This window comes from Zingiber officinale, chromosome 5B, assembly GCF_018446385.1.
Source record: "Zingiber officinale cultivar Zhangliang chromosome 5B, Zo_v1.1, whole genome shotgun sequence".
Lineage (NCBI taxonomy): Eukaryota > Viridiplantae > Streptophyta > Magnoliopsida > Zingiberales > Zingiberaceae > Zingiber > Zingiber officinale.
In genome coordinates, this window is record NC_055995.1 from 130075136 (window position 1) to 130097348 (window position 22213).

At 34.5% G+C, this 22213-nt stretch overlaps 1 protein-coding gene across 1 annotated transcript; it reads right to left on the minus strand.

The window, feature by feature from the left end:
- Positions 1-17990: 17990 nt before the first annotated feature.
- LOC121987049 lies at positions 17991-21961 on the minus strand. The gene is made up of 5 exons (XM_042540955.1): positions 21876-21961; positions 18913-18916; positions 18769-18843; positions 18587-18721; positions 17991-18500 (listed from the first exon to the last, which is right to left on the minus strand). Exons 1-5 carry the CDS (start codon positions 21959-21961, stop codon positions 17991-17993), a joined length of 810 nt encoding a protein of 269 aa, XP_042396889.1.
- Positions 21962-22213: the final 252 nt, after the last annotated feature.

Consider the following 22213-nt stretch of genomic DNA (forward strand, 5'->3'; position numbering starts at 1 on the left):
CTCAATACAAGAAGAAAGGGAAAGGTAATGAAATACAAGCTTACAATGAGTGCAAAAACCCTAACCCTAGTTTCTTCTCCTTGCTTTGATCCACCTCTTGACTTGGAAGAACCTCCAAGAACCTTCAAGAACTGGCGATCTCGAGCTTGAGAAGAGCTGTGGAGGAGCTGGTGAAGATCTGAAATGAATCGGTGAAGAAGTGCCGAAGACAACGCTCGCCTGCGGCTCAAATACGACGCAACGGTCGGATCCCAATCGATTCGATTATTCCCAATCGATCGGGGAGGCTTTAGATCGATCCACGGATCGATCCAGAGTGCCTCTGTGCTCTGGAAAAATGCCTGGATCGATCCACGGATCGATCCAGCGCTTATTGCGCGAAGCAACAGCGTCCCAATCGATCCACTGATCGATTGGGACCTCTGGATCGATCCACTGATCGATCCAGAGGCTTTCTGTTCGATGGAAAGGCCTGGATCGATCCACTGATCGATCCAGCTCCTGGATCGATCTACTGATCGATCCAGCTCTTGGTTTTTGCCCAAAACCAAGTCTCAAGCCTCTCAAACCAGCATCCGGTCAACCTTGACCTGTTGGTACATCATGCCTAACATCTGGTCACTGCCAGGACTCCCCACCAAGTGTCCGGTCAATCCCTTTGACCCACTTGGACTTTTCTCTTCGTGTCAAGTATCCGGTCACTCCCTTGACCTACTTGAACTTCCACCAGATGTCTGGTCAACCTTGACCCATCTGGATTTCCTCGTGCCAAGTATCCAGTAAATCCTTTGACCTACTTGGACTTCCCAACACCAGATGTCCGATCATCCTTGATCCATCTGGATTTTCCCTTGTCTGGCTTCACTCACCAGGACTTTCACCTAGCTTCACTCACTAGGGTTTTCCATCTGCCTAGCTTCACTCACTAGGACTTTCAACTAGCTTCACTCACTAGGGTTTTCCATCTGCCTAGCTTCACTCACTAGGACTTCCACCTGGCTTCACTCACCAGGATTTTCCATCTGCCTAGCTTCACTCACTAGGACTTCCATCTGCCTAGCTTCCAGTTAGGACTTCCCAGTCAGGTATCCGATCATCCTTGATCTACTTGACTCTTCTTCATTCACACTGATCAGTCCCTGATCAGAATCTCCCCACATGAACAACTGCACCTGCATTGTCCATATATCTACATGTATTGTCAAACATCGAAACTATGACCAAGACTCAAGCTTGGTCAACTTAGTCAACCTTGACCTAAGGGATATTGCACCAACAATCTCCCCCTTTTTGATGTTTGACAATACCTTTAAGTTAGGTCCACTCTGAGTTAAGCTAATCCCATAGCCTTAACTCTCTTCATGCCAAAGTATGAATGTTGGTTCCCTTCATTCTCCCCCTATGACCTCCCCCATAGGTAATGAAGGCCTAACTTAAACCACACATTCTCCCCCTATTGACACACATCAAACAAACACTATCTCACCCCCTGAAGAGATACTCATCATTGGTTACAACTGCACTCGTTGAACCTTTATCCCTTTTTAAAACTCTCCCCCTGAAGAGTTTCTCAAGGTTGTAATCAACATCATAATGAAGGTCTCATACCCTTCATTTCCCCTACATTCTCCCGCAATGTAGACAAATGCCCAACCTTGAGCATTTTTCAACCACTTGATATACCACTTGAAATAATGAGGATATCCACTCCCCATTTCAAGTTCAAATGCTCATTCATGAGCATTTTCTCTAAAGAAGGTTAACCACCCTCCAAGGTTCATGAAAAAAAATAATGTTTCATGTCTTTAATGAGTCCCTCCCCCTAAAGACATGGTGGTTCTGTCATTGCACCAACAATGACTTGGAGTCCCTAAACCTTTAGGAACCCAAATTTAGAAGTTTTGAGGTTCAAATGTTCAAAAATTGAAACAAACCTCAACATAAACTTCAATTTAGTCTTCCTTAACCAATCCATCCTTGTTTTCAACATGAGAACACCCTTTTTATGTATACAAATGTATTTTGAGGGGTTTGGAATGGTTACATTGACTAAACAAGGTTCAAAATGTTGAAATCAGGCTTTCTCAGCCAAAATCAGCATCCTGGATCGATTGGAGTTGGGTTACAATCGATTGAACCTATCTGAATCGATCCACTGATCGATTCAAGATGTGTAGATCGATCGGTTGATCGATCCAGCGAGCTTCTGCTCACGAGAATTGCCTTCTGAATCGATCTGCTGATCGATTCAGGCACTCCAATCGATCCATGGATCGATCAGAGCTCTGATAGTTGCTGAATTTCAAATTCAGCCAACTTCAGAAACCCCTAGAAAATTCTACAAAAATCCAAAAATCGTAAAAATTTGTGTAGACATTATTTAGGGTATTTACTATCATGGAAAAATAGTTTTCTATGAAAATGCATCATATTTTTAAAGATTGACACAAGCTTGAAAACTTGCTAAAACTTTAGCGTTTTCTCCAAGTTTGTGTCTAACTATTCAGTGGTGATTACTATCAAAAGATAGCCTTCACCAAGGTTTTCCAAAAGCATTTTAAAATAATTTTCAAAACTAATATCCCATCACATTCCTTGGGTTTAATGCACATGACTTGTACATTAGCTTTCCCAATGATGGGAACACACATACCTATGTGTTTTGATGAATTTAAAACTCAAAAGAATGCACTAAATCAACATCTTGAGTTTTGTTCATCATCCTAACATCTCACTTGTATCCAATGTGCACTACAACACATACAAGTCATCTTATTTGTCTTTGTGAGATGTAAAGTTTGGTTTTACCCTAATCTAGGGATCATGCATATCTATCTAGGCATTTTGCGGATATTGAACATCCACTTAGGATGTTACTTGTTAATAAGTGTTGTTAAATGCCATTTGTCCTTAATTTACTAGGAATTAAACTTAATGCATGATTATGTTATGGCATACATCAAAAGGAAATAATCTTCAAAAGAAAATATCCTATAACTACATGATGTATGAATGTCATGACATGGTATTTTTGGATTTTTCATAATAAAACATGAATGCAAAAATAGACATTATGTCATGGCATATGATGGGCAACCAATCATGGCAAGGTTTAGCATAGATAAAATATACCTAGATTACCTATCTAAGTATCCTTAACTACTTAGCTAACTCAAAATACACCACTTGTTTTAACTTAAAACGTTAAACCTAGATTGCCCTAAATGCTTCAAAGAAATGCCAAAACCTAAATTGACATTTCTATTTCTCTTGATTTGTTTATGCCACTTAAAAATTAAGCATATCCTCAAATGTTGGCACATTCCATTTTCCCCTCAAGAGTAATCACATAAATCAAGGCCTGGATTGCCTTAAATTTCTAAGAGAATACCAAAATCCCAACTTGGTATTTCTCTAGGTTTTCTCAATTTATGTCATTTTAAGATAAAATCAATTTTTCCGCCATTAGACACATTTTACTCTTTCAAGGAGTAAATAATAATTCCATTTCATTTTAAGGTTAACAAAAACCTTGAAAATGCTCCTTGAGTGTCAATTTCCTCAAAGTTGAGTTAACTACCCTTCTAATCGGAGTTGACACTCTCTAACCCATCTATGGGGTAGAGAAGATGCTCCTAGGAACCCAGCACCTATTGGTGCTCCTTGGATGCTCTAGGTATTCACTAGGGATAACTTCCCTAGATACCTTCCTAGTGACTTTGTTGGGCTTCTTAGAAGCCTTGGTCACATTTTCTAGGTCAACTCTAGGGGTAGCCTCCCATGTGACCTTGTTAGTGACTTTCTTAGACTTCTTAGAAGTCTTAGTCACTTTGGTTGCAAGCATACTTCTAGGGATATCTTCCCTTGTATTCTTGACTTGACCTCTAGACTTAGGGTTTGTTCCATAACTATATGGAACCCTATGATAACTAGGCACATCCTTTTTAGCTTTGGGTTTGTATCCCAAACCTCTATGACCATTGGATGACTTTTGTACCTCTAAACCTAGGTTATGCTCATTTTGCCCTAATAGGATATTTTCTAATCTTTTTAGGGTCTTTTCTAACTTATCAAGTCTTGACCTCAAGACTTGATTTTCCCTCACTAAGTCCTTAGTATGTGATTTTTCATTTGATCCATGAGCATTTTTATTCTTGGGCTTGTATCTATTATCCTTAGTGTTCTTGCCCAAATTTTTATCTACCTTCCTAACCTTAGGTTGGGTAGTCTTGGCATGTAGGGTCACATGCTTTTCCTTAACGCCCTCATGCTTTCTATTCTTATGGTAAATTGCATTAAGATGATAATAATTAGAACTATCATGTTTTTTACCATAATGTAAAGGGGTAGGCTCAATAAATGTTACCTTCTTCTTTACCTTGGAGGCTCTCCCTTGACTAGTGCCTCCTTGAGCCTTGACCATCTTCTTCCCATTGGAGCATTGACTTCGGTAATGCCCTTTTTGTTGACACAAGAAGCACACAATGTGCTCCTTGCTCTTCTTTGTCCCGGGGGTGGTCTCTTTGGGTTTCTCCTTGCCCTTTTGTGTCACTTGACCCTTCTTCTTGGCCAAGTTGGGACACTTGCTCTTGTAGTGCCCACTTTCCCTACACTCAAAACATATTATATGTTCTTTATTTTTAATTGAAACATTTATACCTTCTTGTGTAGGGATGACACTTGCTCCTCCATTTGATATTTCTTGAATTTTGGAGGTGGCACCATCTTCTTCTTCTTCACTTGACCCGGATGTGGAGGCCTCTTCTTGCTCCGGGTTCATTGATCTACACTCCCCCTCAATCCTAGAGGTGGAGGCTTCATCATCTTGTACATGGAACAAGGAGTATGCTCCCTCCTTGTTCTCTTCATTGCACTCCCTTGAAGATGAAGCTTCTTCTTGGACTTCTTCTTCGGAGGTTGAGCATCTCTCAACCTCGGAGTCCTCCTCTTGGTCTTGCTCCAAAGAGTCACCCTCTCTGGATTCTTCTTGCTCTTGTACAGTGGAGGGGATCTCTTCATGAAGCTTGGCCAATTTAATCCATAATTCCTATGCATCTTCAAATTCTCCAATTTTGCAAAGGATGGTATTCGGCAATAAATTGACCAAAAGCTTGGTCACTTTGTCATTTGCCTCGCACCTTTGGACTTGCTCTTGGCTCCATTTGCTCCTCTTGAGAACTTTGCTCTTTGAGTTTGTTGGAGTCTTGAAGCCTTCCATAAGAGCAAACCATTGCTCTATCTCCATCATAAGAAAATTTTTGATTCTTGATTTCCAAGAATCGAAGCTTGTGGATGTGTAAGGTGGAGCCACCCTTGTGTCAAATCCAAGTCCATCTTGGAATTGCATCTTGAAGTTGAGCTTCTTGAAATCTTTGACTTTTGATGAATTTGCTTCAACTTCTTCACCCTCTACCTTTGCTTGTTTTGTTTGCCCCTTCCGGCGATGATTCCGGTGAAGAGCGACCTAGCTCTAATACCACTTGTTAGGACCGAAAAGTAGCTAGAGGGGGGGGGGGTGAATAGCTCTTCGCTCTTGTCGTGTGCTTGTCATTGCTTGTTTCTTCAAGAATGCACAGCGAAAATACAAAGAAACAACATACAACGCTAACACGGTTGGTTTACTTGGTATCCACCTCACAAGAGGTGACTAGTCCAAGGATCCACACCTACACACACACCCTCCACTAATAAAACTCTCCTTTATGGTAACTACCAAGGGCGGAGAAGGCCTACAAGACTCAATACAAGAAGAAAGGGAAAGGTAATGAAATACAAGCTTACAAGCTTACAATGAGTGCAAAAACTCTAACCCTAGTTTCTTCTCCTTGCTTTGATCCGCCTCTTGACTTAGAAGAACCTCCAAGAACCTTCAAGAACTGGCGATCTCGAGCTTGAGAAGAGCTATGGAGGAGCTGGTGAAGATCTGAAATGAATCGGTGAAGAAGTGCCGAAGACAACGCTCGCCTGCGGCTCAAATACGACGCAACGGTCGGATCCCAATCGATTCGATTATTCCCAATCGATTCGATTATTCCCAATCGATTCGATTATTCCCAATCGATCGAGGAGGGTTTGGATCGATCCACGGATCGATCCAGAGCGCCTCTGTGCTCTGGAAAAATGCCTGGATCGATCCAGCGCTTATTACGTGAAGCAGCAGCGTCCCAATCGATCCACTGATCGATTGGGACCTCTGGATCGATCCACTGATCGATCCAGAAGCTTTCTGTTCACTGGGAAAGGCCTGGATCGATCCAGCTCTTGGTTTTTGCCCAAAACCAAGTCCCAAGCCTCTCAAACTAACATCCGGTCAACCTTGACCTGTTGGTACATCATGCCTAGCATCTGGTCACTGCCAGGACTCCCCACCAAGTGTCCGGTCAATCCCTTTGACCCACTTGGACTTTTCTCTTCGTGTCAAGTATCCGGTCACTCCCTTGACCTACTTGAACTTCCACTAGATGTCTGGTCAACTTTGACCCATCTGGATTTCCTCGTGCTAAGTATCCAGTAAATCCTTTGACCTACTTGGACTTCCCAACACCAGATGTCCGATCATCCTTGATCCATCTGGATTTTCCCTTGCCTGGCTTCACTCACTAGGACTTTCACCTAGTTTCACTCACTAGGGTTTTCCATCTGCCTAGCTTCACTCACTAGGACTTCCACCTGGCTTCACTCACCAGGATTTTCCATCTGCCTAGCTTCACTCACTAGGACTTCCATCTGCCTAGCTTCCAGTTAGGACTTCCCAGTCAGGTATCCGATCATCCTTGATCTACTTGACTCTTCTTCATTCACACTGATCAGTCCCTGATCAGAATCTCCCCACATGAATAACTGCACCTGCATTGTCCATATGTCTACATGTATTGTCAAACATCGAAACTATGACCAAGACTCAAGTTTGGTCAACTTAGTCAACCTTGACCTAAGGGATATTGCACCAACAGAAGTCCCGGTGAGTGAAGTCGGACCCTAGTGAGTGAAGCTAGGTGGAGGGAGTCCTGGTGAGTGAAGCCAAGCCCTAGTGAGTGAAGCTAGGTGGAGGAATTCCTGGTGAGTGAAGTCAGGCAATGGAAGTCCTAGTGAGTGAAGATAGGCAACCCTAGGAGGTAACCCTAAGTTATACTTGAATTCTGTTAACACTGTTTTTATCTATTCTGCTAACTCAGTGTTGCAGGGAAGTTCAGCTAGGTCGACGGGTTGACCAAGTAGCTGACACGAAGTCCAGACGGGTCGACAAGCTGATCGGGCGTCTGGTGGGTAAGTTGAGGTAAGTCACTGGAGAGGAGTGACTGTGAGGACGTGTTCCCGGGAAGGGAACATTAGGCGTCAATCCAACTTAGATCCATTTCAAAAATCTAAATTGAGATCGTGACTAGATTCCGATCTCGAAGAGACGGAATCTAATTAATACTTATTCTTTATATAAATTGTGCTAACACTCTGTTTTGCATTTTGCCTCGGACTAGCATTTTCTTATAGGTTGCTGGAAAACATAGGTCCAGGCGCCCGGAAGGGATTCGGACGCCCGGAATGCAAAGTATATCCCCTTATCGCTTCGCCACGTGGAGCACTCTGGTTGGACGGGTTACGTAACATTCCAGGCACCCCGGAAGGGATCCGGGCGCCCAGAGCCTCCTATATAAGGAGGATACACCCTGGAGCAAAGAACAACGAACAACAAAGCCTTCCAAAGCTTGCTCTACCGTACTGTGCTCCTACGACGCCACGAAGCGACTCCTACAACGTGATGCCTTTATTTCTTTACTATTGTCGGTATTTTTTTAAAAAAGTTCTTGTACCTTAAATTTGTAATCGAATTTTTGAACTGCTAGTGAATTGCCCAACAAAATCACTCGACGAGTGTGGGCCTTGGAGTAGGAGTCGACCAAGGCTCTGAACCAAGTAAAAAATTACTTGTGTTAACGTTGCTTTAAGTTTATTTTTTCCGCTGTGTACTCAATATTTTTTTTTTACTTTTAAATCGATATTCACCCCCCCTATATCGACTTTCACAATCCAATAAGTGGTATCAGAGCAGGTACTACTCTGAATTGGTGCAACCACCAATCAAGCAAGAGGGGTCCTTTTCAAAAGTAAAATAGATATCTTTTGGGTTTAAAAAATACCCTTACGCCTTTCATTTTTTTCCCTCCAAAACTATTTTTGAAAACTTCATTTTCATCTTTTCACCATTGGTCGGTATTAGCGAAATATCGCATTTTCAAAAATTTGTAATAATATTTTTTTTAATATTTTATTATTAAAATAATATTATTTTTTTTCACGCATATTTCTTTATCTCCCACACTGCTTACCCCAAGACAAAGTCTTGGAAATTGTTTCTTGTTTATTTTTCTTTGCATATACCAATGTCTATTCAAGAAGGACGGAGCATCCATGAACCACCACCATACGATCAAGAAGATTTCAACTACTGGAGGCAAAGAATGGAATGTTTCTTAGTAAGTCTAGATTTTGATTATTGGCTGATGTTGAGAAAACTTTCTCGGGACTAAGAATTGAACAAAAATATAAGTAAAATTATTTGTAATAGTTTACCTAACAATGTTTTATGCAGACTAAAAAAGTACAAGAATGCATATGAGCTTTAGACCCAGTTGATCAAGCTTCACGAAGAGCCGATGGAGCTAGAGAATCAAGTTGAACTAGAGTTCGGATCTGAGTCTGAATCCCCAGAGTCATCCTCAGAATCAGACCAAACAAGTTTTATGGCCTTAATGACACAAGACGAGATGGAAGGATCTGAATCAGAGTTAGAACAAAAGTCAGAATTTGAATATGAGACGACGGTGGACAAGGAGGAGAATCCTAACAAGGATTCTAAAGGCAAATTTGAAAATTCAAAATTTAAATATCATTTAATATGTTTTAAATGTAGTGAAAGAGGGCATTACAAAAGTAAGTATCTCACCTATAAGATTCGAACCACACAACTAGAGGTAAAGGAGAAGTCGACACCTAAAATTAAAAAAGGGAAGAAGCATATCCAATATTTCAATTGCAAAAAGATGGGTCACTACAAACTTCAATGCTCAGAAAGAAGACCCAAGGATTCAGGGGGAACAAAGGTTAGTAAGTTTACTATACATGACAATCCAATTTTTTCTACACATGGTAGTAAATTAGATAATTATCATTGCTCTACGTTGGATGTACCTCAACAATTAGATGCACATGCTCAACCAAATAAATTAACAAATAAAAATCTAAACAATAATTTAGAATGTAGTTCTTTAATCTTTTAGTTTAGGAAATTAGAAAAACAAATCAATCTTTTGAAAAATAAAATTTATAAACAAGAACAGATAATTAAATCATTAAATCTAGATTTGAATTACAAGTCTAAACTAAATCTAAGATATAATCAAGTATCTTTTGATTATGAAATTAATCAATAGATATAATTCAAGCAATTTAATTAATTCAAAATTAAATTAAAACTTAAATTGAATTAAAATTAAAACTTTAAAAATTAAATTAAAACTTAAATTTAAATTTAAAATTAAACATTAAATCTTAACTAAAACTAATATTAACCACAAAAAAATTTAGGGGAAGTTCCAGAATAGCTGGCACCTCCAAAACTAATTTACCCGACAAGGTAACAAAAAACTAACTTACCCGACAGGGTAATTAGGACTAGTTTAAAAAGGGACAATAGTTTAACTTGACCTATGGTGCTGGTGAAGTTTTGGATGATAGTACGTTAGAGAAACTATGTCTATGCATGTCTAGGAAGATATGACTTCGATCTGGTGCATTTGACTTAGTGGAACTAACCGAAGCTACCTCTTACGGATCCTAACTAGTTAGACCAAGATTTTATACTAAGTTCAGTGGATATGACTATTTGGAAAACTTCGAAGGCATGATTACTATAATGATGTCCAAGTGACTCACCATAGCATAAAATTTTATCCAAAGAATGTTTATTTGTTGAACCCAAAGCTAAATTGGAATCTAACACAAACTTAAATCAAACCCTAAAATTGAACGTAACTTCATCTCACAAAAAGTATAGGTTTCCCTGATTGAAAACATAGATCGGGTGAGATGACTAAGGAATTCAAACCGAATCGAATCGAATCGAACTAAATCAAACCAAATCGAATTAAATTAAATATAACTAAAATTAAGTTAAATCTAATTAAAATTAAAATTAAATAAAAGCTAATTAAAATTAAATTAAATCAAATTAAATTAAGTCAAATTAAATTAAATCAAATTAAATTAAACTAAACTAAATTTTTTTAACTTAAAAATTATTTTAAATTTAAAAATTATTTTAAACTTAAAAATTATTTTAAAAATTAATTTAACTTAAAAAATATTTTAAAAGTTAATTTAAATAAAAAATTATTTTAAAAATTAATTTAACTTAAAAATGATTTTAAAAATTAATTTAACTTAAAAAATTATTTTAAAAATTAATTTAACTTAAAAATTATTTTAAAAATTATTTTAAAAATTAATTTAACTTAAAAATTATTTTAATAATTATTTTAAACTTAAAAATTATTTTAAAAATTAATTTAACTTAAAAATTATTTAAAAAAAGGTATTTTAAAATTTATTTTAACTTAAAAATTATTTTAAACTTAAAAATTATTTTTACTTAAAAATTATTTTAAAACTGAATTTAAATTGATTTTTTTTAGAAAAATTAATTTAACTTTAAAATTATTTTAAAATTTAATTTAACTTAAAAATTATTTTAAAAAGTATTTTGACTTAAAAATTAGTTAAAAAAATAATTTAACTTAAAAATTATTTTAAAAAATATTTTAAATTAAAAAATATTTTAAAAATTAATTTAACTTAAAAATTATTTTAAAAATTAATTTATATTAAAAATTAATTTAACTTAAAAATTATTTTAAACTTAAAAATTAATTTAACTTAAAAAATATTTTAAAAATTAATTTAACTTTAAAAATTATTTTAAACTTAAAAAGTATTTTAAAAATTTTAAACTTAAAATTATTTTAAATCTTTTTAACTTAAAAATTATTTTAATTTTTTTAAAATTAACTTAAAAATTATCTTAAAAATTATTTCAAAAATTATTTTAAAATTTAAATTAAAATAAAACTTAAAATTAAAATTTGACTTTAAAATTAAATTTAATTAAGTTAAACTTAAACTAAACCCAAACTTAAAGTTAAATTAAAATATAAATTAAAATTAATTCTAAGTTTATGTTACTTAAATGCAATTTAACAACTTGAAATTAGCAACTTATTTAATTTACTTAATTACTAATCTTATTTTTTTAAAAATTAATAGATTATTTAATCTACTAATTTATTCAACTTTGAATTAATACTGACTACAAACTTAATTAATCCTACTTTAATTAAATTTAAAACAAAAAATGAAATAAATATTATAACTAAGATTATCATTAAATTAAATCAATCAATTAATACAAAATTTAAGCTACTTTAATGAAATAAGTATTAAATTATTGAATTAGTAACAAATTATTTTAATACACCTAAATCTAAAATTAATTATCTTTTAGACTAGTTGTTTAATAAATGAACAATTATACTAAATATATAGAGATAATTATGTAGAAAAATATTGTTAACTTCAAATCCCCTAGAACACTTAGCTACCCAAACTCCAATATTGACTTTAGGAGGAGTGTTGATTTTAGGAGAAGTGTTGACTTCAGGGGAGTGTTGACTTCAGGGGGAGGGCTGACGTCAAGGGAGGTGTTCTTGTGAATTATGTTTGTAAAATCTTTTGAAAAATTATTTTTGTAAAAATATTTGAAAAATCTATAAATACGAAAATATTTTGAATAACCTTCTCACACTTTATTTGAAAAATATTTTTAAAATATTTTCAAAACTTTTTTTAATCATCTTGAAAACAATTTTACAAATTTATTTTATATAAAAAAAATACTCTATGCTTTTCAAAAATCATTACGACTTAACATATTTTGAAAAATTATTTTGTTACTTAGTAAACATTTTAAAACTTTAGTTGACAAGGTCTTCTTAAAAGGTTTTGGTGCACAATCACTTTCATTTTTTTTTTTGAAAACTCGCCTTTAAACTTTGTGTTCTTTTAATTTGGATAAACCCCCTTGACACATAGGAAGTTTTACTTGTGGTTAACAAGAAGTTCTAAGAATGTGTCAAGTTAAGGGGGAGCCCTGATTGAAAGACTAAAAGTAATCTTTAAAAATTACTTTTGCAAATCTTTGAAACTAAGTTTGAAAAATTATTTTCATAATCTTTTACAAAATCTCTCTTTACTTTACAATTTTTTTGTGAAAACACATTGAAAAATATTTTTTTAAAAAATATATACTTAAACTTTCAAAAGTTATTAAATATGTTAAAATATACGTTGAAAGGTGTTTTTACAAACACTTTGGAAAGTTTTTTTTCGCACATTGTTAGTACAAAATCTAATAGAAACTAACCTTAAGTTCATATTCTTTTGATGTGTGTCAAAGGGGGAGAGTGAGTTAGAAAAATCTTAAGTTAGAAAAGTTAAAACATTTCTAACCTCTCTCAAACTTTTTTGAATTTATCAAATCTTGAGAATTAACCCTTAAAAGACCCAAGCCTAACTTAAGAAAATTATCAAACATCAAAAAGGGGGAGATTGTTAGTGCAATCGACCTCTAGAGTTTCGATGTTTGACAATATGACCAAGGGTTGACCCAAACATAACTTAATGTTTGGGAGAGAGAAGTCTAGTCAGGGCTAGATGACTAGCAAAGGTAAGTCATAACCAAAGGTTAGACAAAGTGGAAGTCCCGGTGAGTGAAGTCGAACCCTAGTGAGTGAAACTAGGTGGTGGAAGTCCTAGTGAGTGAAGTCAGACCCTAGTGAGTGAAGCTAGGCGGTGGAAGTCCCAGTGAGTGAAGTCGGGCCCTAGTGAGTGAAGCTAGGTGGAGAAAGTCATGGTGAGTGAAGCAAAGTCCTAGTGAGTGAAGTTAGGTGGAGGAAGTCCTGGTGGGTGAAGTCAGACAATAGAAGTCCTAGTTAGTGAAGCTAAGCAACCCTAGGAGGTAAACCTAGGTTATACTTGAATTCTATTAACACTATTTTTATCTGTTGTGCTAACTCTGTTGGTTGCTACTCGGAAAGCCTAACGGTTCCACTGTACAAAAATTTTGTACAAAGGTCTGAACCTTTTCCTAGCTATCATGTGTTCTTTTAAATTAAACTTGGATCGCCTGCGGAACTTAACACGTTTGATCCTAAGTTTAACTTATTTGTTCTTTTAGGTTTAGACTTGGATCTCCTGCGAAACTTAACACGTTTGATCCAAATCACCTAGGTTACGAAGACAATTAAATATCTATTTCCAAAATTGACTTCCAGTACTGACGTGGCGAGGCACATGATCTTCTTGGATATGGGAACAACCACCACCGACTAGACAAAGCCTTTTAAGGAAAGCTAATATTTAATTTCCTTAAATAACTCTAGGTCAACAAAAAAAAAACAATCGAAGCACAAGTTCGAAAAGAAAACAAAAAAAACACAACATCGAAAACTAATTCGAAATACTAGAATCGCATGCCTCTTGTATTTGGTATTTTTACAAAGAAATAAAACTAGCATGATGCAGAAAAACATTACTAGTTATACCTTTCTTTTGAAGACAAAGACCTCTTGATCTTCTACCGTATTCCTCTTCTAACCTCGGACGTTGTGTGAGCAATGATCTTCCGAGATGAGGACCACCTAGCACCTTCTTCTTCTTCCTTCAAGTTTCGTCCAAGCACCAAAATCCAAGGATGAAGAACTTTTTCCACCAACCAAGCTCCAAGGGATGCTAGCTTTCTTTCCTTCTTCTTCTTCTTCTCCAAGTAGTATCCGGCCACCACAAGAGCTCCAAGCAAAGAAGGGTTTCAGCCACCACAAAGAAGAAAAGAGGGAGAGAGGATGGCCGGCCACAACACCAAGGAAAAGAAGGAGAGAATTATAGAGGTTGTTCACCATGAAGCCTTCTCTACCCCCTCTTTTATAATCCTTGGTCTTGGCAAATAAGGAAAATTTAATAAAAACTTCCTTAATTCTTTTGCCATTGAAAAGTAAAATTTATTTAATTAAAAACAAATTTTCTTTTCAATTTACAATGGCCGACCACACCATAATATTTCCAAGCAAATAAAATTTTAAACACAAATTAAAACTTCCTTATTTGCTTCCGGAAATTTATAAAAAATTTCTCCAATAATTTTTCCCTTCATGATTGGTTAATAAAAAGGAAATTTTATAAATTAAAATCTTTCTTTTAACATGTGGATAAAAAGAAAGTTATCTCTAAAAATTAAAATCTCTTTTAATCTACAAATAAGGAAAGATATTAAATCTTTTCTTAATCTTTTTGTAGAAACTAATAAAAGAAAATTATTAATTTTTTAAACTTTCTTTTAAATCATGAACATGGTTAAAAGGAAAGTTTTTACCAAAATTAAAATCAACCTTTTAATCTACAAATAAGGAAAGAGATTTAACTCTTCTCTTAATCTTTTGTAGAATCTTATAAAAGGAAAGATTTAAATTTTTAAACTCTCTTTTAAATCATGTTATCCACATAAGAAAATTTTAAAAAATAAAAATCCTTTTATTTTAATTTGGGCCGGCCACACCAAGCTTGAACCCAAGCTAGGGTCGGCCACCTTGAAGCACCCATGAACCAAACTTTGGCCGGCCCTAGCTTGGTCTCCAAGCTAGCTTGGCCGGCCCCTATGGGATGGGTAAGAAGGTGGGTATAGGTGGGTATAGTACTCTATAATTAAGAGGCTACGATAGGGACCGAGAGGAGGAATTGGTTTTGGTCTCCCGATAAAATTAAGGATCCCGACAACTTAATTTTATCAATAATAATTCATTCCACTAGAGAACTATTATTGAACTACCGCACCAATCCCAAATTAGATTTTGGGCTCCTTCTTATTATGAGTGTGTTAGTCTCCCTGTGTTTAAGATAACAAATATCCACTAATTAAGTAAGTTACTGACAACTCACTTAATTAATATATAGCTCCAAGAGTAGTACCACTCAACTTCATCGTCATGTCGGACTAAGTCCACCTGCAGGGTTTAACATGACAATCCTTATGAGCTCCTCTTGGGGGCATTCTCAACCTAGATCACTAGGACACAGTTTTCTTCTATAATCAACAACACACACTATAAGTGATATCATTTCCCAACTTATCGGGCTTATTGATTTATCGAACTAAATCTCACTCATTGATAAATTAAAGAAATAAATATCAAATATATGTGCTTGTTATTATATTAGGATTAAGAGAACACACTTCCATAATAACTGAGGTCTTTGTTCCTTCATAAAGTCAGTATAAAAGGAACGACCTCAAATGGTCCTACTCAATACACTCTAGTGTACTAGTGTAATTATATAGTTAAGATAAACTAACACCTAATTACACTACGACCTTCCAATGGTTTGTTCCTTTCCATCTTGGTCGTGAGCTACTGTTTATAATTTATAAGGAACCGATAACATGATCTTCTGTGTGTGACACCACACACCATGTTATCTACAATATAAATTAATTGAGCAACTATATTTATCGTAAATGTAGACATTTAACCAATGTGATTCTTATTTTTAGATAAATGTTTATACCAAAAGGTAGGCTTTTAGTATACATCCTAACAAACTCAGTGTTGCAGGGAAGTTCAGCTAGGTCGACGGGCTGACCAGGTAGCTGACACGAAGTCCAGACGGGTCGACAGGCTAACCAGACGTCTGGCGGGTAAGTTGAGGTAAGTCATTGGAGGGTAGTGACTGTGAGAACGTGTTCCCGGAAAGGGAACATTAGACGTCGATCTAAGGTGGTGTTTGGTAAATCTGAAAACTTATGTCTGAAATCTGAATACTAAATTTTAAGTGGTGGAACACTTATAGACCTGAAAATAAAAAGTTAAATAAATCAAATAAGAGGCTCTGAAATTTAAGTAACTAATTTGAAACCTATTTGATAAATAACTTAAATTAATATCTTAAAAATGTTTAAAAGACTATTATACCCTTATATATTACTATCTCTATAATAAATTTAATTTATTTAATTATATACTAATATAGCATAAATATAATCATATAAATTAAATATTACATAAAATCGGTAAGTTTATATATTTTATTATTATTATAAATGTAGATGTAATATATATATATATATATATATATAATCGCGTTTATACTACTTATAAACTATAAACTAGGGTCAAAAAGTTTCTATATATCCGTAACATTATATATATGTATTATTGATTTGGTTTGAAAACTTCCTACCTGCTTATACAGGTTTGAAAACTTCATAAATCGTGCTTATAAAAAAATAGTTCGCAACCCATAGTGTTATTGAATTCAGAAATGTTCACAAAACATAATAATATTTAGATAGTATTCACAAAACATAATAATATTTAAAATCACATATTAAATAATTGATTTCCTATTTCTTCATGCAAATTAATCATATATGCTTGATCAGCTTGTCTCGAGGACTCCATCATTGATGTCCATCGTTGTTGATTATCTGCAGTCATAATTTCATCTTCAAATTGTTCAAAAAACGAGTCTGTTGTGCAATTTGTTCTAATAAAATTATGTATTGCTGCACAAGCAATAACAATATCCCTTTGAGTTCGAAAGTGATATGGAGCTATCTTATCCAATATAGGAAAGCGAGCTTTCAATACGCCAAATGTACGCTCGATAACATTTCTTAATTTTGCATGTGCATGATTGAATAATTCCTCTTTAGTTCGAGCTCTACCACCTCGTTGGAAATCTCCAAGCCAATAACGTACATTTCGATGGGGCGACATAAATCCTCGAATATGACAATATGCAGCATCATATAAATAATATTCATCTGCAATTTCAAATAAATTGTAAACATAGAAGTTTAAAATAATTAATAATAATAACAACAACAATAATAATGTACCTGGACCCGGAAAGGGAAAGTTTGACCTTGGATTACGCATTGTTTCGGTTAAGACTTTAGAATCATGTGCCACTCCTTCCCATCCCGCCCAAATGAATGTAAATAACATATCAAAATTGCATATAGCCAGTACATTCTGATAACATTTTCCTTTTCCCCTTCCTCTATATCGAACTTGTTCATTTATTGGAACAATGGCATGTACTAGAGTTCCATCTAAGGCACCTATAGCACCCTAAATAAATGTTATAATAAATTATTTATATCATGAAATGAGAAAGAAATAGTTACAATATGTTTAATTGAATATTAAATATTTACCTTAAACACTTCTCGAAGACGTTTATGCCTTGTATCATGAGATATTTGATTACCTTGAGTAGGAACAATAATTTCCTTAGAGAATTTCAGCATAGCTTTTAGAACTTCATGAAAGTAGAAGTTGATTGTTTGCGTTGAATGGCAAAATCTTCGTTTGACAAATCGTACTCGCAAATTATGGCTTAAAGTAATTAAAAACATAGACATCTTCTCTTCCACCGATATATAACGACTATCTTTTAACCATTCATTTTCTCTAAAAATAGAGCAAATCTTTATAAAAGCTTCTTTCTTCATCCTCAACATTTCTTGGCAATGAGCTGGATTTCCTTCAATAATTTCTTTAACATAACTAGCTCCATCAAGTAAAGAAATAGCATCAGGCCTTTGACCCCTTCGTCTTCTTCTCATAAGTAAAATTAGACGAAGGATAGTGATGACCTTTTTCCTTTTATTACCAGTCAACATATTAAATAACTTTGAATCACAAAATAGCCTATAAAACCAAATTTTAAAAGAATTATAAAGGGTATAATACAATATACTTAAATCACAAATATATAAAAACCAATTACGAACCAAACAAAATGATGTTTCAAAATTAAAAGTTTAAACAAAATAACATTCATAACATAATCATAATAAAGTCAAGTCCTTTCCTACCATAATTCTATATCAAGCCCATCTTCTTTCCTACCATTATAAGCCATTGTTTTTTAGCTTCATCACTTTTCTTCCTAAGATGCATCCAAAATTCTCTATATGTCTTACTTTCACAAAATATTGTCCCAGCAACAAAATATAAAGGATCGCTCTCATCCAACATATCATCAAGAACTTTGGAACATTCTTCTACGCTTGCCTCATCTGAATCACTTAAATTCTTAAGAGTTTCTAAAATCTGTTCGTCAATATATTCCGATTTGTTTGACTTTCGGCGTTTAGACTTTGAATGTTCTATGCTAGGACTATGAGATATCTCTCTTTCCAAATCAACATCGACCTCAACCTCAGCATCAACATCAATAGTAATGTTACTATTTGGAATAGTTGGTGGCATTTCTTCCATTGAGGGACCCCATGCATCTTTCCCCGTAGCTGTAATACCATCAAATAGTGACTTCATTTCATCTGCAAATTGTAGGCCGGCATATCGAAATTGTTTTGCGTCTGGATAGATCTATAAAAAATATACAAAAGTGAGTGAATATAATATATATATATATATATAACACTATTAAATTAATTAAAAATCTTATAACTTACCTTAGTATAGTCATCCCACTCTTCAGAAGTCCAGCTAACAGTATTGCTAATGGGATCGTATCCATTCCCAGTTTTATTAACTATTCTTTCCCAGATGTTGTACTTTCTTTTCAGGTAATCCAGTTGATTTTTCAACTATTTTTGAGTAAGATCAAGTCCCTTTTTTTCTTTCATAAGATTACCAATTCGATCCCATGAACGTTTCTTAAAACTACTTCCACTCCTATTTCCACTAGTGCTTTCTTCAATACACGCATCTAAAAATGTTTTCAGAATTTCTGGATCTTTCCAATTAGCTCTTTTATCAACCATTTTATTTGTATTACTTGCCTAAAAAATAATAACATTTGACAACGTAAGTAAATAAAATCGGTAAGTTTATATATATGTTTATTATTATTATTATTATGATTATTATTATTATTATATAAATGTAGATGTAATATATATATATAATCGTACTTATACTACCTATAAACTAGGGTTCAAAAAAGTTTCTATATTTTGAAAACTTCCTACTTGCTTTTATATTATGCATAATATTAGGGTTTGAAAACTTCTTATTCAATAATATATATATGGATTAGGTTTGAAAACTTCCTAAATCGTGGTTATATTATGTATTTGGGTTGAAAACTTCCTAAATAATATTAAATCATGATAATATGCATAATATTAGGGGTTAAAAACTTTTTATATACTAGGTTGAAAATACATTAAACTAATCAAACAAGAAATGAAATATGAAATAAGAAATCATAAGAAACAAGAAAAGAAAGAAGATACCTGAGATGAAGACATGAGAAGATGAACAGCGAGGTAAAGCTAAGAGAGAGAGTTGAAGAAGAAGCGGCGAAATAGCTAGGTAAAGCTGAGAGAGAGAGAGAGTTGAAGAAGCGGCGACTAAATGGTGAAGAAAAACCTAAATTCTAATATATATATATATATGAATGTAATTTTATTAATTATACAAGGGTATATAAGTCTTTATAAGTTTAATTTTAACTTACCGTGTTAAGATAGAAAAAAATAAGCTAAATATTTTAGCTTATTTTTTTGGTCTGAGCGTGTTAAGTTTTTTAGCTAATAAGCTGTTTTAAAATAGGTTATCAAATGAACTTTTTTAAAAAAAGTCCTTATTATATTAATTTAAGCGATAAGTTGCATTACCAAACACCACCTTAGATTCATTTCAGAAATCTAAGTTGAGATCGTGACTAGATTCCGGTCTCGAGGAGACGAAATCTAATTAATATGTATTCCTTATATAAATTGTGCTAACACTTTGTTTTGCAGGGTAGTATTGGATTTTATCTCGGACTAATGTTTTCTTGTAGGTTGTTGGAAAACATAGGTCTGGGCGCCCGGAAGGGATCCGGGCACCCGGAATGCAAAGTATATCCCCTTATCACTTCGCCACGTAGAGCACTCTAGTTGGACGGGTTACGTCACATTCCAGGCGCCCGGAAGGGATCCGGGTGCCCGGAGCCTCCTATATAAGGAGGATGCACCCTGGAGTAAAGAACAACGAACAACAAAGCCTTCCAAAGCTTACTCTGCCGTGCTGTGCTCCTACGACGCCGCAAAGCGACTCCGACAACGTGTTGCCTTTATTTCTTTACTATTGTCGGTATTTTTTTAAAAAAAGTTCTTGTACCTTAAATTTGTAATCGAATTTTCGAACTACTAGTGGATTGCCCAACGAAAATACTCGACGAGTGTGGGCCTTGGAGTAGGAGTCGACCAAGGCTCCGAATCAAGTAAAAAATTACTTGTGTTAGTGTTGCTTTAAGTTTATTTTTTCCGCTGCGTACTCAATATTCTTTTTGACTTTTTAAATCGATATTCACCCCCCTCTATCGACTTTCATGATCCAACAATAACGGTACGTGCCACGTCGAATGTGGCTAAGTTTCAGGTTTCGAGCGCCCTGAGCCCAGAAGTAAGCCTTTTGCTAACTTTTAGTCCCGACCTCCTGCTTTGGCTCCACTCGTAATGGTTTGAGTCTTCCGCTCACTTGGGTGATTTGGGCCATCCGGAATAGGGTTCACCCGAACCCAACTTCCGACCTTCTCGATCGAGCAAGCTTCCGCTCCGGCTTCTCGTCCTTCGGAAACACCGCACGCCTCCTTCTCGTCCGCCCATGTACTCTTCCACAACACCTCATCCCTCATACGCACCAAGCCCGTCTGCTCTCTCTCATGTCGTCCTTTTCGCTAGCTGCGTCTTTTACTCGACATCCTATGCTCATAAGTTTCTGCACACTTAGACACAGAGTTATACATAACAGGACCTAACTTAACTTATTTGATCACATCAAAACTATCTTAGGGCACCAACAATCTCCCCCTTTTTGATGTGAGCAACCCATGTTAAGTTAGGATAGACCAACATAAAATAAAAGAAATAAATTTTGCAATAAAGTGCAAAAATTGAAAAAAAAAAAGTTTAAACTACCTCCCCTAGACTTAATCTTCTTTTTTCCCTCTTTGATCACATAAAAAATAGGCTATTTAAAAAAAATCTAAGGGTAACTTTAAGAAAGTTTTTAGTTTTTTAAAAAACTCTGATTTTCTAACAATTTTGAAAATTTTATCAAGTTTTTGAAAACTTTAAAAAAAATTGAAAATAATTTTGATATCACTTAAAAAATTTGCAATGTAAATAATTTTAGAAACTTTAAGTTTTGAAAAAAAATTCTAAGTCAAAAAAGAAATGTTTGAGTAACTATTTAAAGCATTAAATACAATAAATATTTTATCAGTTAATTAATTAAATATTTTATTTCATTAATTAGCTTCCAGATTGTGGCAAGGCACTAGACTTTCTTGGTTATTGGAGCAATAATCACTTTTTATACAAAGACTCTTAAGAAAATTAAACATTTAATCTACTCTCTGAAAGCCCTAAGTCCAATTAAATTTTAATTTAGACAAGATTTTGGAACCTAATATAGGTTTCAGTCTACTGGATTAATTAAAAAATTTTTAGGAACAGATTTTTTTGAAAATTTTCTAATTTGTCCCTTATGGTGATTTAAGTACTAATTTAGACCATTGAATTTTCTAATACATTTATTATATGAGTATGCATGATTTTTTAAATTCTTTATTTCTTTTTACAAATTATCATTTTCCAATTTTATTTTGTCAAATTCTTCTAATGGACAAGATTTAGCTAGAATTAATTTTAACTCTTTGTTTTCTTTTTCTAGCTTACAATAATCCTTTGACAGTAATTTAATAAATTTGAATAATTTATCGGGAGGCAGATATCGTACCTGACTTACCTTGTCGATCCTGTTATCTGTAGCTCCCCTGAACTGCTGCTTTCTTCCAATGTCACTCCTCCGTCATCGATGCTCTCAATGCTCATTTCGAACGAACTTGCTTCATTTTCGTTTTCTTGATGACTTGCCACTAACGCAAGTCCGACGATGGCTTCAATTTTTGATTCGGACCATGTTTCATCCTACGTTGCCTTTAGCGTATTGTACTTGTTAGATTTGATAGGCTTCCTGTTCTTGCCCTTGTCCTTTTTATTCAACTTAGGGCAGATGTCTTTAACGTGTCCTTCATTGCAGTGGTAGCATTTGATTTTCTTTTCTTTCTACCCTGCCAATGGTTA

Bases quoted from the DNA above. Each gene is read 5' to 3' on its own strand.
- LOC121987049 (XM_042540955.1), bottom strand. From the start codon at position 21,961: ATGAGCATTGAGAGCATCGATGACGGAGGAGTGACATTGGAAGAAAGC. The intron at 18,722-18,768 runs GTAATCTTATGA...ACTCAAAAATAG, and splicing joins ACGTTCATGGGATCGAATTG to TTGAAAAATCAACTGGATTA. The intron at 18,501-18,586 runs GTAAGTTATAAG...TATTTTTTATAG, and splicing joins AGTGGGATGACTATACTAAG to ATCTATCCAGACGCAAAACA.